Here is a 13497-nt window from a genome sequence, read left to right as displayed (position 1 = left end):
ATGGGGGTTGGATCAGGCCGTTTTCCTGGCCAGGAGGTTGCCAGGGTCCCTGAGTAAGAGGTGAATATTTGTGAAGTCTGTGGGAAGCTGAAGTCTGAGGCCATCCTGTTTTGAAATGTGCCCGTCCATTTTATGCATTCTTCTCAAGATAGGTTACAAACAGGGGGAAGAGGAGTAACATGAGTGAGTGGTGGAAATCCATGTGGCAGGCACAGAGAGAGCTCCTGTGCTTGGAAAAATATGATTTCCTCTTCCGTTTTGTTTTAAAAAATCTCCTAACTGCAACATTACAACTTCCCCCCACCCCACTCCAGACACCCCCCAGGAAAAGGAGTGGGAGTTGGAGGGCGATTCCCTCTCCCCAGCCTCACCTAGTGGGGCTTCGATGGATGCGCAGTGACACCCTGTGGATACTCGGAGTAAGGACGTCTTTGACCCCTGTCACAGACCGAGTTGAAGGAGGAGAATTATAAAGTAGGCAGTTTCTTTTTTGCCAGAGAACAGAGGCTCTCGGCTGGAGAAGCCACTGCCACTCCCAACTGATCCCTTCTCTTCATCAAAAATAGACACCAAAAACTCTAAGAAAAGAAATCCAACCCTTCCAACGGAAGATGCAGAAGCCCTATTGACTCAAAGATTCCAAGAATTTTCCCGATTTGACTTTCTGGAGGAAACTTCAGTCTTGTTTTCAGGTAGGCAAAGACTCCTGCTTCACCATTTAATATCTCCACAAACCTTCCTGCTTCTTTTGAAGCTGCTGCAGACGTGAACAGGGAAACTAACCTTTTTATCTCCAGGTTGTGTTTGTGCATATAATCCATCCAGTGCTGCTGGTTGTTGTGAACTCTTGATCAGATTGACACAGGAGACTTTTTAGGCATGTTGCTTTCAGAGACTAGCCACAGTAAACAGATGGATATTTCACTTATCTCTCTGAGCTGCTCGATAGTTCAGGGATTTACATGTGTGGATGTTTTGGGCAACAAACTCTCTTAGGATTAGAATAATTGTTAATGAGGTCGCTTTCTGAAGGAAAGCTTTTTGGGAGAGATTCTGCAGTCTCTTGTATAGGAACTCAAGTTTCAGGCGTCAGGGCCAAGGGGCTAGTCAGTCACTGTAAAACTTGTTGGGCCAAATTAATCCCTTGTGTAACTCCACTGAAGCCAGCGGCGTTATCTGAGGGACAAACTTGGCCGACTGTAGCAGTACCAGCGTGTTGATGCTGCTACAAAGCCTGAATTATTAGACCCAAGGGCGGCTCTTGGACTTTCAACCACACACGAGTACAAGATCCTCTTTGCGCCCCACAGAAATCGGGCGTTTTGTTCTGTTGAATTTCACAAGCGTGTCTGTTTTCTGCAAAGAGGTAACCGGCAGGATTTGAACGGGGCTCAGTGTTGTTGCGAGAGTACGCGTGACTTGCTTTGTTCGGGCTGATGGTTTTGAGGAGCGTACTCTGATTTCATGCTCACCACTTGAGCTGTGCATGTGGCTGGGTTGCTAGTACTGCAATGCCAGCAGTTCGCTGATGGGGGTGGTTAACAGGGCAGTATAAGCCAGCCCCTGGAAGAGGTGCCGTGTCTGCACAAGTGAAAATGGCAACCAGGCTGAGATTGTTCCTCCCTCACAAAATGACATTTCCAGGCCTCTTGCCGCCTCCTTCCCGTGTTATCTGTGCTGGTTGAAGTCCTGTGTTGTTTGCAGTAGGACAGACGTGGTACAGCTGGGTGCCGGGCAATGGAGGGGAAGTCTTTATAGTGGGCGATCTGCCTGGGAATCGACAACTGAGCACTAAGGGAAAGATCTAAGCAGATTGTTTGACACACACTGAAACGACTGGCACCTGCACTGAGTGAGCCCAGCCTGTGTGTGCCTGAGGGCAGGAGGCAGGCATTTGCCTGGGCATTTGTTACAGATGGAGGCACAGATTTCTCCTAGTCTTATCTTACTTGATTTTCAGAAGAAACCCTAGTGCCTTGGACAGAGCTAGAGCAGAGGCTGCCTTTCTGACTGCAGACCTAGGCACAGGTGTCAGGGTTGTACCCCGAGATCACATATTCCAGTGCACGTATCCTGCTTCTCCACACACTCAACACAACCCATAGCCACTGCCATGAAAACCATGGGCCTGGGTGGTTCTCCGAGCAGGAATACAGAGTGTGAAACATTACTGTACATTTGCCATTGGTGAGATGATGCACGTGGGAATAGCTCTCTTCTTGTAAGCGAAACACATCTCATGGCATTAACTCTGCTTCTTCCATACAGTGTTAGCCCAGACGCTGGGGCTGGGACTGGTTTGCTCGGGTCTGCTAGGGGCACCTCAGGCAAGTGACATACTCAGGACTCTCTCAGGGATGCCAAGTAGATCTTCAGTGTAGGAGGTACACAAGATGGGGACACCCAACTGTGAGAGCTGGGAGCATCAGCAGGTGAGAGAGTGGACCAGAGTGATATGGGGGACCCTGGCTATGCAGGGAGGTTCTGGGGCACTGAGCTGGCCCTTCTGGCATGTTAGGGGATCTGCAGGCTGTCTCCACTGTCAAGGATGGGACAGAAGGTCTGTCATGTCTGCTGGCTGGTGTCCCGCTGGTCTGCGAGCAGAGGGAATCTGTACCCCTCATTGTGAGATTACTACCACATTTCACTGGACTCTACACTCCACCAGCCAGAGTCTCCCTTCTGTTGTAGGAAAGGGCAGCAGGGACAAATGATTTGAATGATCTCACCGTGTGCAACAAGGCTTGTGGGGGAGGAGTTCAGGGGAGGGAGAGGTGCCTTTCCATTCTGCCTGCAAGCGCAGAACTAGCAGTCTCCTGCACGGCCACTGTCCTTGCCAGGCCACTGCTTGGCCATTAGGGCGTGCTGCAAACAAACAGAGCAACCTAGGACTGGTGCGGATGGGTGAGCTCCTGGGCTCACTCCTGTGCATCGCTCCTGCACGCGCCCCCTCAAGTCTCCATTGATCGCTTGAGGTGAGGCCTGAACCACGTGCAGGGAGAGGGTCACAGCGCAGGCTGGGGCCTTCCGCGTCCGCTGCGTGGACGTGAAGCCAGGCCTGGCGAGTCCCAGGGCTGCTTCCTCCTGTCTCTATCACCAGCAGGGACATCACACTTCTGACTCCCAGCCTCTGGAGGAGGGGAGGTCGGGGGAAGCTCTGAGAGGGTCCCCTCATGGACTCTGCTGAGTCACTCCCTCAGCCCCCACAGGCCCATGAGATCAGTGGGAGGCCACTCCCCATCATGCCAGGCTGCCCAGGACGCCCTAAGCGGGCCAGAGTAGGCAATACTGTCCAGGCAATACGACCTTCCCTGCGCACCTGTCTGCGGGGCTGCCTGGAGGATGGTCAGTATGTCCGTCCGTCGTCCCCCACTCCCCCCGCTCGCGCACACCTCCCCAACTGCCCACTACCTCCCTGTGGATCCTGGACTCAGGAGAGAACCCTCCACGGGATCCAGGGGGAAGGCAGGGGACAGCGCCCAGCCAGTGACCGGCGGTCCTGTTGGCATGTGGGCCTGGGGAACACGCTGCCCCCATGGGAGGCTGGGGGAAGCAGATGGAATGGTACCACCTGAGATGGGGCGGGGGTGGGTGGGAGCTGAGATGGGGTAAGGACCCTGGCTGCTTTAACTGCTGCTCATACAGCGACTCTTGATGGGAGCAGGCCAGTCCCAGAGGAAACCTCTGGTTGCAAACGCCAGGTGGTTTGCCCGGGGGCTCTAGGGGGGCACAGAGGAGAGAGGGCTCTGGGTACACACCAGCAGCTCCAAGCCAGCCCTACTCTTCCAGTAGCATCATTCCTCCTGGTGCAGAAGAGGCCGTGGCTGGCAGAGCTTCCCCGCCCCACGCAGCGAGTGCACCCCAGCCCTCTGCCTCTCGCCCTTCCAGCAATCTCTCACCATGCCCATCCCCTCCTTGGCTTCTCCAATAGGGGGCAGCAAATTGCCATGCGGGGCCCAGGGATAATCAGCTAATTCTTGAGCCAGCCTGTGCTCCAATGACTGGCCCCAGACTGCACAGCAGCATCGTCCTCCAGGGCTGCAATCCTCACCTGTCTTTGTTGTTGGGAACCTCGGATTCTCTTGCCTAGAAATGACCGTTCGGCCCGGGGGCTGCTGAGACCCCATGGAAGCCCGGGAGCTGTTAGGAGCCTGCAGACCCTGGCTGCACTTTTTCTGCCTCTTGAGCCAACTCCAAGTCCTTGGTGCTCTGAGTGCAGCTGGACGTCAGAGGGAACCTGGCCCTTTCCTGCAAACTAAACAAACAGGGCGCTGATTTCGCTTTGCGAGCACAGCTTAAGTATTTCTTTAATAGGCAGATGCTCTTTGAATGCTGGCTACAGTCCTGGGGCTCAGGATGGGGCCCAAAAGGGCTGAGGGGTAATACTGGAGGATTTGGGGGTCTCGGAATGCTTGGCACATCTCTCATCCGAGCCCCTCAAGCACTTTGCAGACATGACTGTGTTTTCTCAGCGCCCTGCTGGCAGGCAGGAAGCTGTGGCATGGGATCCCGATTCCCAGGTGAGGAAAGAAAGGCACAGTGGTTCAGTGACTGGCATGCGGCCAGACAATGGCTCTGAGGCTGATCTCACATCCCTGTGAGTCAGGAATAGCCTTGTTGGACCCAATGGCGTGACGCTGGTGGAACCAGCGTGAACCTAGCGAGTCAGTGCAGTCGGGACAGCCTGACTCCCACGTTGCTGCGCTGGCCACCAGACCCCATCCCTTGGAGCAACATGGGCTGGGGAAGCAACCGCCCATCTGGCATAAGGTAAAAGCCACTTAAAAACAACTCCCAGCCACACTCCAAGAAGAGGGGTGTTTAAAATAACGTAGCTGGATTAGTTAGACCTGAAATCTAACTGAGAGTCCCCGAGGTACAGCCACTCTGTGATGAATGAGGGTGGAGCCGCGCTCTGGCCTGCGCAGAGAGCACTTTGCTTGGTGGGTCACTACCAGCATTGCCCCGTGCTGTGAATTGTAGATTCCAGGCCCTGAAGGTCGCACTGTGATCATCCAGTCTGCCCTCCTGCAGAGCACAGGCCAGGGGACTTTGGGGATTCATTCCTGTTTAGACGAGGGCGCTGTCAGAGAAACATCTGCTCCTGATTTTAAAATGTCCAGTCGGGAGAGTCCAGCCCAACTCTTGGTAAGTTGTTCCGGTGGCTAATTACCCTGACTGACTCCTGGGCTCGGTTTGTTCTCCTGCAGGAAGCTGAATGCGAAGTGGCCTGGCCGAGATGTCCCAGCCGGCCTTTTTTGCCGTTCTTCTTTGCATGACGCTGGTTCCCCTCCAGGCTCAGTTTGATGAGGACGAGTACACAGCCTTCAGTCCTCGCCCAACTGCCTGTCCAGGTACCTGCAGGAAAACTTGTCTCTCTGCCTCTGTCCTCTGTATTTAGCATTAACATTGAAAACTCCCCTGGGTTCAGTTCTAAAGGCTGCTCAGAGGGGCCACACCGTGGCATCTCAGAGCTCACTGCTCCTTTACACTGGCTGAAAAGTACCAAGCCCCGAGGAGCTTCCTTGCCCTGTGGGTGGGGCAGGGCACACATGCAGCTCCCATTTCTGAGGGATGAGCTGGGGCACGGATGTCTGGGCATGAGCAGCTCAGTCTGGAGGGGTGGGGAAATCTCCCCGGCTTTTAGAAAGGAAGCAAGATCCATGTCACATGTCAGGAAGTAAACCTGTCCTGTCGCACACGAATGAGAGAGGCAGATACTGGCTCAGACTTGACAGATGCGGGGGGCAGGGGCCGAGTGAGTATGTGTGCAGGAGGTGGGATGCCATTGTAGACAGCATGGTGGGCCCAGTTTGTGTGTACGTTCTTTGTTACCATTGAGACCCTCCCCACACCTCCCTCCCAAACCCATTCTAAGAAGTCAGCGTAGACAAAGCCCAGTGTAGACAAAACTGGGTGACTGGGCAACAAAATGGCAGATGAAATTCAATGTTGATAAGTGCAAAGTAATGCACATTGGAAAACTTAATCCTAACTATACATATAAAATGATGGGGGTCAAAATTAGCTGTTAAGAGCATAAGAACGGCCATACTGGGACAGACCAAAGGTCCATCAAGCCCAGAATCCTGTCTTCCAGCAGTGGCCAATGTCAGGTGCCCCAGAGGGAATGAACAGAACAGGGAATCCTCAAGTGATCCACCCCCTGTTGCCTAATTCCCAGCTTCTGGCAAACAGAGGCTAGGGACACCATCGCTGCCCATCCTGTGTTATGAGAAGGAGTAAATAACGCTTCCTGATTTACTTTCTCCACACCAGGCATGATTGTATGGACCTCTCTCATCTCCCCCGTGAGTCGTCTCTTTTCCAAGCTGAAAAGTCCCAGTTTTATTAATCTCTCCTCATACGGAAGCCGTTCCATACCTCTAATAATTTTTGTTTCCATTTTCTGAACCTTTTCCAATTCCAATATATCTTTTTTGAGATGGGGCGACCACATCTGCATGCAGTATTCAAGATGTGGGCGTACCATGGATTTATATAGAGGCAACATGATATTCTCTGTCTGCTTATCTATCCCTTTCTTAATGATTCCCAACATTCTGTTCGCTTTTTTGATTGCAGCTGCACATTGTGGATAGTTCTCTGAAATCATCCACTCAATGACTCCAAGATCTTTCTTGAGTAGTAACAGCTAATTTAGACCCCATCATTGTATATGTATAGTTAGGATTATGGTTTTCAGTGTGCACTACTTTGTATTTATCAGCATTGAATTTTCTCTGCCATTTTGTTGCCCAGTCAACCAGCTTTGTGAGATCCTTTTGTAGCTCTTTGTCTGTCTGCTTTGATCCCCCTTGTCCACATGCCTTTTGACCCCCTCAAAGAATTCTAGTAGATTGGTGAGGCATGATTTCCCTTTACAAAAACCACGTTGACGCTTCCCCAACAAATTATGTTCATCTCTGTGTCTGACAATATTGTTCTTTACTATAGTTTCAACCAGTTTGCTGGTACTGAAGTCAGGTTTACCGGCCTGTAATTGCTGGGACTGCCACTGGAGATTTTTTTTTTTTTTAAATGGAGTCACATTAGTTATCCTCCAGTCATCTGGTACGGAAGCTGATTTAGAAGATAGGTTACAGACTACAGTTAGTAGTTCTGCAATTTCACATTTGAGTTCCTTCAGAACTCTTGGGTGAATACCATGTGGTTCTGGTGACTTATTACTGTTTAGAATATCTTTTTTTTTTCCAAAACCTCCTCTAATGACACCTCAATCTGGGACAGTTCCTCAGATTTGTCACCTAAAAAGAATAGCTCAGGTTTCAGAATCTCCCTCACATCCTCAGCCGTGAAGACTGATGCGAAGAGTTCATTTAGTTTCTCCGCAATGGTCTTATCGTCCTTGAGTGCTCCTTTAGCGTCTCCATCGTCCAGCGGCCCACTGGTTGTTTTGCAGGCTTCCTGCTTCTCATGTACTTAAAAAAAATTTTGCTCTTACTTTTTGAGTCTTTGGCTAGCTGTTCTTCAAATTCTTTTTTGGCCTTCCTAATTATATTTGCACACTTCATTTGCCAGAGTTTATGCTTCTTTCGATTTTCCTCACTAGGCTTTAACTTCCACTTTTTAAAGGATGCCTTTTTGCCTCTCACTGCTTCTTTTACTTTGTTGTTTAGCCATGGTGGCACTTTTTTGGTTCTCTTACTATGTTGAATTTGGGGTAAACATTTCAGTCGTGCCTCTCTTATGGTGTTTTTAAAAAGTTTCCATGCAGCTTGCATGGATTTCATTTTTTGCACTGTATCTTTTAATTTCTATTTAACTAACTTCCTCATTTTTGTGTAGTTCCCCTTTCTGAAATTAAATGCTACTGTGGTGGGCTGCTGTGGTGTTTTCCCTGCCAAAGGGATGTTAAATTTAATTATATGGTCACTATTACCAAGCGGTCCATCTATATTCACCTCTTGGACCAGATGCTGTGCTCCGCTTAGGACTAAATCAAGAATTGCCTCTCCTCTTGTGGGTTACAGGACTAGCTTCTCCAAGAAGCTGTCGTTTAAGGTGTCAAACTTTATCTCTGCATCCCATCCTGAGGTGACATGTACCCAGTCAATTTGGGGATAGTTGAAATCCCCCATTATTATTGAGTTTTTTATTGTAATAGCCTCTCTAATCTCCCTGAGCATTTCCCAGGCACTATCACCATCCTGGTCAGGTGGTCAGTGATATATCCCTAGTGCTATATTCTTATTATTCGAGCATGGAATTACTAGCCATAGAGATTCTATGGTACAGTTTGGTTCATTTAAGATTTTTAGTTCATTTGATTCTACGCTTTCTTTCACATACAGTGCCACTCCCCCACCAGCAGGACCTGGTCTCTCCTTCCGATATACTTTGTACCCTGGTATTACTGTGTCCCATTGATTATCCTCATTCCACCAAGTTTCTGTGATGCCAGTTATATCAATATCCTCATTTAATACGAGGCACTCAAGTTCGCTCATCTTATTATTTCCACCCTTCGCATTGGTATATAAGCACTTTAAAAACTTGTCACTTTTCAGCTGTCTGCCATTACATGATGTAATTGAATGGGACCTTTTTTCATTTGACTGTTTCTCATCAGGTCCTACCCATATTTTATTGTCTTCCATCCTCTATTCCTGACTAGGACATAGATAATCTCCATTAAGAGATCCTCCCCTAAGGGATGTCTCTGTCCGAACCACGTGCTCCTCCACACCTGTCGGCTTTTACCACTCAAGAAAGAGATCTTGGAGTCATTGTGGATAGTTCTCTGAAAACATCCACTCGGTGTGCAGCGGCAGTCAAAAAAGCAAACAGAATGTTTGGAATCATTAAGAAAGGAATAGATAAGCAGACAGAAAATATCATGTTGCTTCTATATAACTCCATGGTACACCCACATCTTGAACACTGCCTGCAGATGTGGTCGCCCCATCTCAAAAAAGATATATTGGAATTAGAAAAGTTTCAACAAAAGAGCAACGAAAATTATTAGAGGTATGGAACAGCTTCCGTATGAGGAGAGATTAATAAGACGGAGACTTTTCAGCTTGGAAAAGAGATGACTAAGGGGGGATAGGATAGAGGTCTATCAAATCAGAACTGGTGTGGAGAAAGTAAATAAGGAAGTGTTGTTTACCCCTTCTCATAACACAAGAACTAGGGGGTGTCACGAAATGAAATTAATAGGCAGCAGGTTTAAAATAAACAAAAGGAAATATTTCTTGACCTTCGCAACAACCTCTGTCAAAGACTATAATGGGGTTCAAAAAAGAACTAGATAAATTTATGGAGGATAGGTCCATCAATGGCTGTTAGCCAGGATGGTGTCCCTAGCCTCTGTTTGCCAGAAGCTGGGAATAGGTGACAGGGGATGGATCACTTGATGATGACCTGTTGTGTTCATTCCCTCTGGGGCACCTGGCATTGGCCACTGTCAGAAGACAGGATACTGGGCTAGATGGACCCTTGTTCTGACCCAGTCTGGCCATTCTTATGTTCTTATGATGTGGTTTCTAACCAATAGCCATTTCCAGGAGCCATCACTAGAAGCACCTCCAGGGGTGTTCCTTGTGCAGAAGGGGTAGGTCTGTGTCGTGCGCTCACTGCTCTGTGGGGTTTGCACCTGCCCAGTCTGGTGCCGGAGGGGCGCACTCCATCCCACTCTGATGCTATCTGCCCCATTGTCTCCACACAGAGAAGACCGACTGCCCCATCAACGTGTACTTTATCATTGACACCTCGGAAAGCATTGCCCTGCAGACTGTGCCGATCCCGAGCCTGGTGGAGCATATGAAGCAGTTCATCCACGCCTTCATCAGTAAACTGGAGACCGAGGTCTACCAGAACCAGGTCTCCATCACATGGAATTTCTGGGGACTTCACTTCTCAGACTTGGTGAAGATTTACAGCAACTTGACCAACAGCAAGGACGTGTACCTCGCCAAGCTGAATGCCATCAACTACATTGGTCGGGGCACGTTCACAGACTGCGCGATCTCCGAAATGACCAAGCAGATCATGAGCCACGCAGTCCCTGCCGTAAAATTTGCTGTGGTCATCACCGACGGCCATGTGACAGGCAGCCCCTGTGGCGGGATGAAGATGCAGGCCGAGAAGGCCCGGGATGCAGGGATCAAGCTCTTTGCAGTGGCCCCCAGCCAGAACATCTTCGAGCCGGGTCTCCGGGAGATCGCCAACCTCCCCCACGAGCTGTACCGCAATAACTATGCCACCACCAAGAGAGGTGCCATCGAGGTGGACGAGGACACCATCGACCGGATTATCCAAGTCATGGTAAGGGACGTTGGCTCACACCACTCCAGCCTGACGCTGCAGCCAGAGGGCGCAGGGTCAGGCCGATGTGACACACGTAGGGATGCAATAGAGATCTTGTCAGACTGGGCTGCTGGGACAGAGGCACTGGGGACCAAGGAGAGGCGATCCAGGGGCTTGTCTATACACAAAAGTTGTACTGCTCTGACTGTACTGGTGCAGATAAGCCAGCAAACCCCCAAGTGGATGCAGTTATACCAGGATTAAAGTGCTTATGCCAGTACTGCTTAGTCTACGTGTATGCTATGGGGCCTGTACCAGCGTAGCCTTCTTGTGCAGATACAACCTACACCAACAGAAGGAGCTTTTCTGTCCGTGCAGGAACGCCACCTCCCCAAACAACATTGGCCACGTCGACAGAAGCACTCTTCTGTCGACATAATTGTGTCTGCACTGTCGGGGTAGCTCCGGCTGTCGGGGTGCGTTTTTTCACAGCGGTAGCTATGCCGACATGACTCTTAATTGCAGACCAAGCCTTACTCCACAGGGGAATGAGGAGAATAAGCTATACTGGTATAAGCACCTTTATAGCGGTAGAACTGTGTCCACACTAGCCAGTCGTACCGCTCTAACCCTCCCTCCTGTTAGCAGAATGGGTGAATCAGTACAAAAGGCGCGTGCAAACCAGGCCTGGCCCGGACATTGAGCACCATTGAAGCAGCTGGCGCACACAGTTTAATAAGCTGATAGTAAATATTTTGGGGGGAAGCTTGTGTCAGATCCCTCCCCCCTCCGGACAGTTCGTCCCAAGGAGAGAGATTCTGATGGACCACGTCATTGCCGTTTGTCATCGCCACGTCTGTGTTCCCTCCCTATATCCTAGAACCCTCGTAAGCAAGATTTGAGCCACCAGTTTTATGGTGAATTACTTTACTTCATAATGTTAGAATTGGTGCCAACACCTCTTTGTGGGAGGAGGGGATGTAAACAGTCGATCTGCAGTTCACCAGTAGCTCTCCTGGGTGAGGAAGGTTAGCTCCTGAAACCGGCATTTTGTCACTCTGGGAACGACAGAGTCTCCACTGCTGTCAGTTTCCCTCTATTCGGTATAGGAGTCAGGATGAAAAGAAGCTTCACCCCCAATCCTAAATCCCTCCCACAACCTCTCGGAGCAGGATGTCTCTGCTGGAGTGAAATGAAGGGGAGGGATAGCTCAGTAGGGGGAGGGATAGCTCAGTGGTTTGAGCATTGGCCTGCTAAACCCAGGGTTGTGAGTTCAATCCTTGAGAGGGCCATTTAGGGATCTGGGGCAAAAACTGGGGATTGGCCCTGCTTTAAGCAGGGGTGGGACTAGATGACCTCCTGAGGTCCCTTCTAACCCTGAGATTCTATGATTCATGGTAGGCGGCAGGAGGAGAATTAAGGCCAAATGTTATCTGTAACTAGAAGACAATGGTCCAAGACATTTAAAACAATTTTAAGGGGGAGGGATAGCTCAGTGGCTTGAGCATTGGCTTGCTAAACCCAGGGTTGTGAGTTCAATCCTTGAGAGGGCCATTTAGGGATCTGGGGCAAAAATTGGGGATTGGCCCTAGCTTTGAGCAGGGGGTGAGACTAGATGACCTCCTGAGGTCCCTTCCAACCCTGGTATTCTATGAAGTAGTTAGCCAGGCTGACACTTCACGGAGTTCTTGCCCCCGTGGGATGAAAAGGTCAGCTCACAGTGACCTGAGGAGGACAGATGCTGTCGGTCTCTCTGCATGCTCAGGAAGACCCAGGGCTGGTGCAACCACTAGGCGGTCGCCTACGGCGCCAAGTGATTGGGGGCGCCAGAAAGCGGTGCCCTGGCTCGGCAGGGAGGAGCCGCCTTCCAGAGGCACCGGAGAGCCAGAGCGTCGGCTTGCGGGGGCGGCGAGCCCCAGCCACGGAGGCGCAAGCGCGGCGCAGGGGGGCAGCAGCCCCGCAAAGGCAGAGGGGATCAGCTGCGCCCCCTGCCCCTCCTGCAGCCAGGCGCTTCCCCCGGGGGCTCCTGCAGGCTGCAGCGGATGCATGTGGGCGGCAGCCCCCGTGCGCCCCCTGGCTCCCCCCTCGCCGCACTCGGGCTCGGCAGCTCCCGCTGCCTCGGCACCCTGCGGGGAGGGGCTGTGGGCGCAGCAGCCCGGCAGCGTCTTTGCCCCCCGTGGAGCCAGTGTCTGACCAGCATGGGCATGGTAAGGGGGGTCCCGGCCGGGGGGCAGGCAGGGAGCGGGGGGGGTGGTTAGATGGGGTTCTGGGGGGGCTGTGAGGGGGCGGGGAGTGGTTGGATGGGGCGTGGGAGTCTGTCTGGGGGCGGGGGTGTGGATAAGGGTTGGGACAGTCAGGGGACAGGTAGTGGGTAGGATCCTAGGGGGGCAGTTAGGGTGGGGGGGGTCTCAGGAGAGGGCAGTCAGGGGAAAAGGAGCGGGGGGGTTGGGAGTTCTGAGGGGGGCAGTCAGGGGGTGGGAAGTGGGAAGGAGTGAATGGGGTGGGGCTAGGGAAGGCCCCCCCAATCCTCTTTTGTGATTGTTGAAATATGGTAACCCTAGGCGAAGGAGGAGCCAGGGGGGTACATGGGGGGGCCGGCGCCTGCATGCATCCGCTGCAGCCTGCAGGAGCCCCCAGGGGGGGTGCCGGGCTGCAGCCGGGGCAGAAGGGGCGGGGGGCGCGGCCTTTGCAGGGCTGCTGCCCCCCTGCGTCGCGCCGGCTCCTCCGTGGCTGGGGCTCACCGCCCCTGCAAGCGGACACTCTGGCTCTCCGGCGCCTCCGGAAGGTGGCTCCTCCCTGCCGAGCTGCTGCATCGGCCCAAGCCCGGCAAAGCCAGTGAGTGGACTCGGGGCAGGAGCCACCGGGCTGGGGTGGGGAGGGCTCGCGGGGGGGCTGTGCACCCTCCAGGGGAGTTCAGGGGGCGGAGGGGGGGAAACTGGTCTGGGCACAGCTGGCCCCTGGGGTGTATAAAGGCTCGTTGAGATTTGTCCCTCAATGAAGCAATGTGCGGGGGGTGGGGCACAAGGTGGAAGTTTCGCCTAGGGTGCAGAATATCCTCGCACCGGCCCTGGGAAGACCTGGACACCTTGTGCAAGGCAAACTCTCAATACCAAGATAGGCAGAGCACTGTAAGCATTTACAGTTAGGTTGTCTCCAAAGCCATGAAGGGGGAGAAACGGTCAGGTGCTGAGCTCCCTCCAGATCTGACTTCAGTGACAACAGCGA

General features: G+C 52.0%; 1 protein-coding gene across 2 annotated transcripts in view; it reads left to right on the top strand.

Annotated features, from left to right (window-relative positions):
* The first annotated feature begins 468 nt into the window (after positions 1 to 468).
* The window catches only part of COL6A2 (collagen type VI alpha 2 chain), a 50178-nt gene continuing 37149 nt past the window's right edge, over positions 469 to 13497 (top strand). Inside the window, exons 1-3 of one of the 2 annotated variants that reach the window (XM_074968210.1) lie at positions 469 to 692; positions 5211 to 5354; positions 9692 to 10290. In XM_074968210.1, the coding sequence (XP_074824311.1) occupies positions 5219 to 5354; positions 9692 to 10290 (735 nt within the window). In that variant the 5' untranslated portion in view covers positions 469 to 692; positions 5211 to 5218. The remainder of the gene's footprint in view (positions 693 to 5210; positions 5355 to 9691; positions 10291 to 13497) is intronic. The other variant, XM_074968209.1, reaches the window with a different exon arrangement.

The sequence above is a fragment of the Natator depressus genome, chromosome 11 (genome assembly GCF_965152275.1).
Source record: "Natator depressus isolate rNatDep1 chromosome 11, rNatDep2.hap1, whole genome shotgun sequence".
Taxonomy (NCBI): Eukaryota; Metazoa; Chordata; order Testudines; family Cheloniidae; genus Natator; species Natator depressus.
This window is presented reverse-complemented; position numbering and strand designations above follow the sequence as displayed.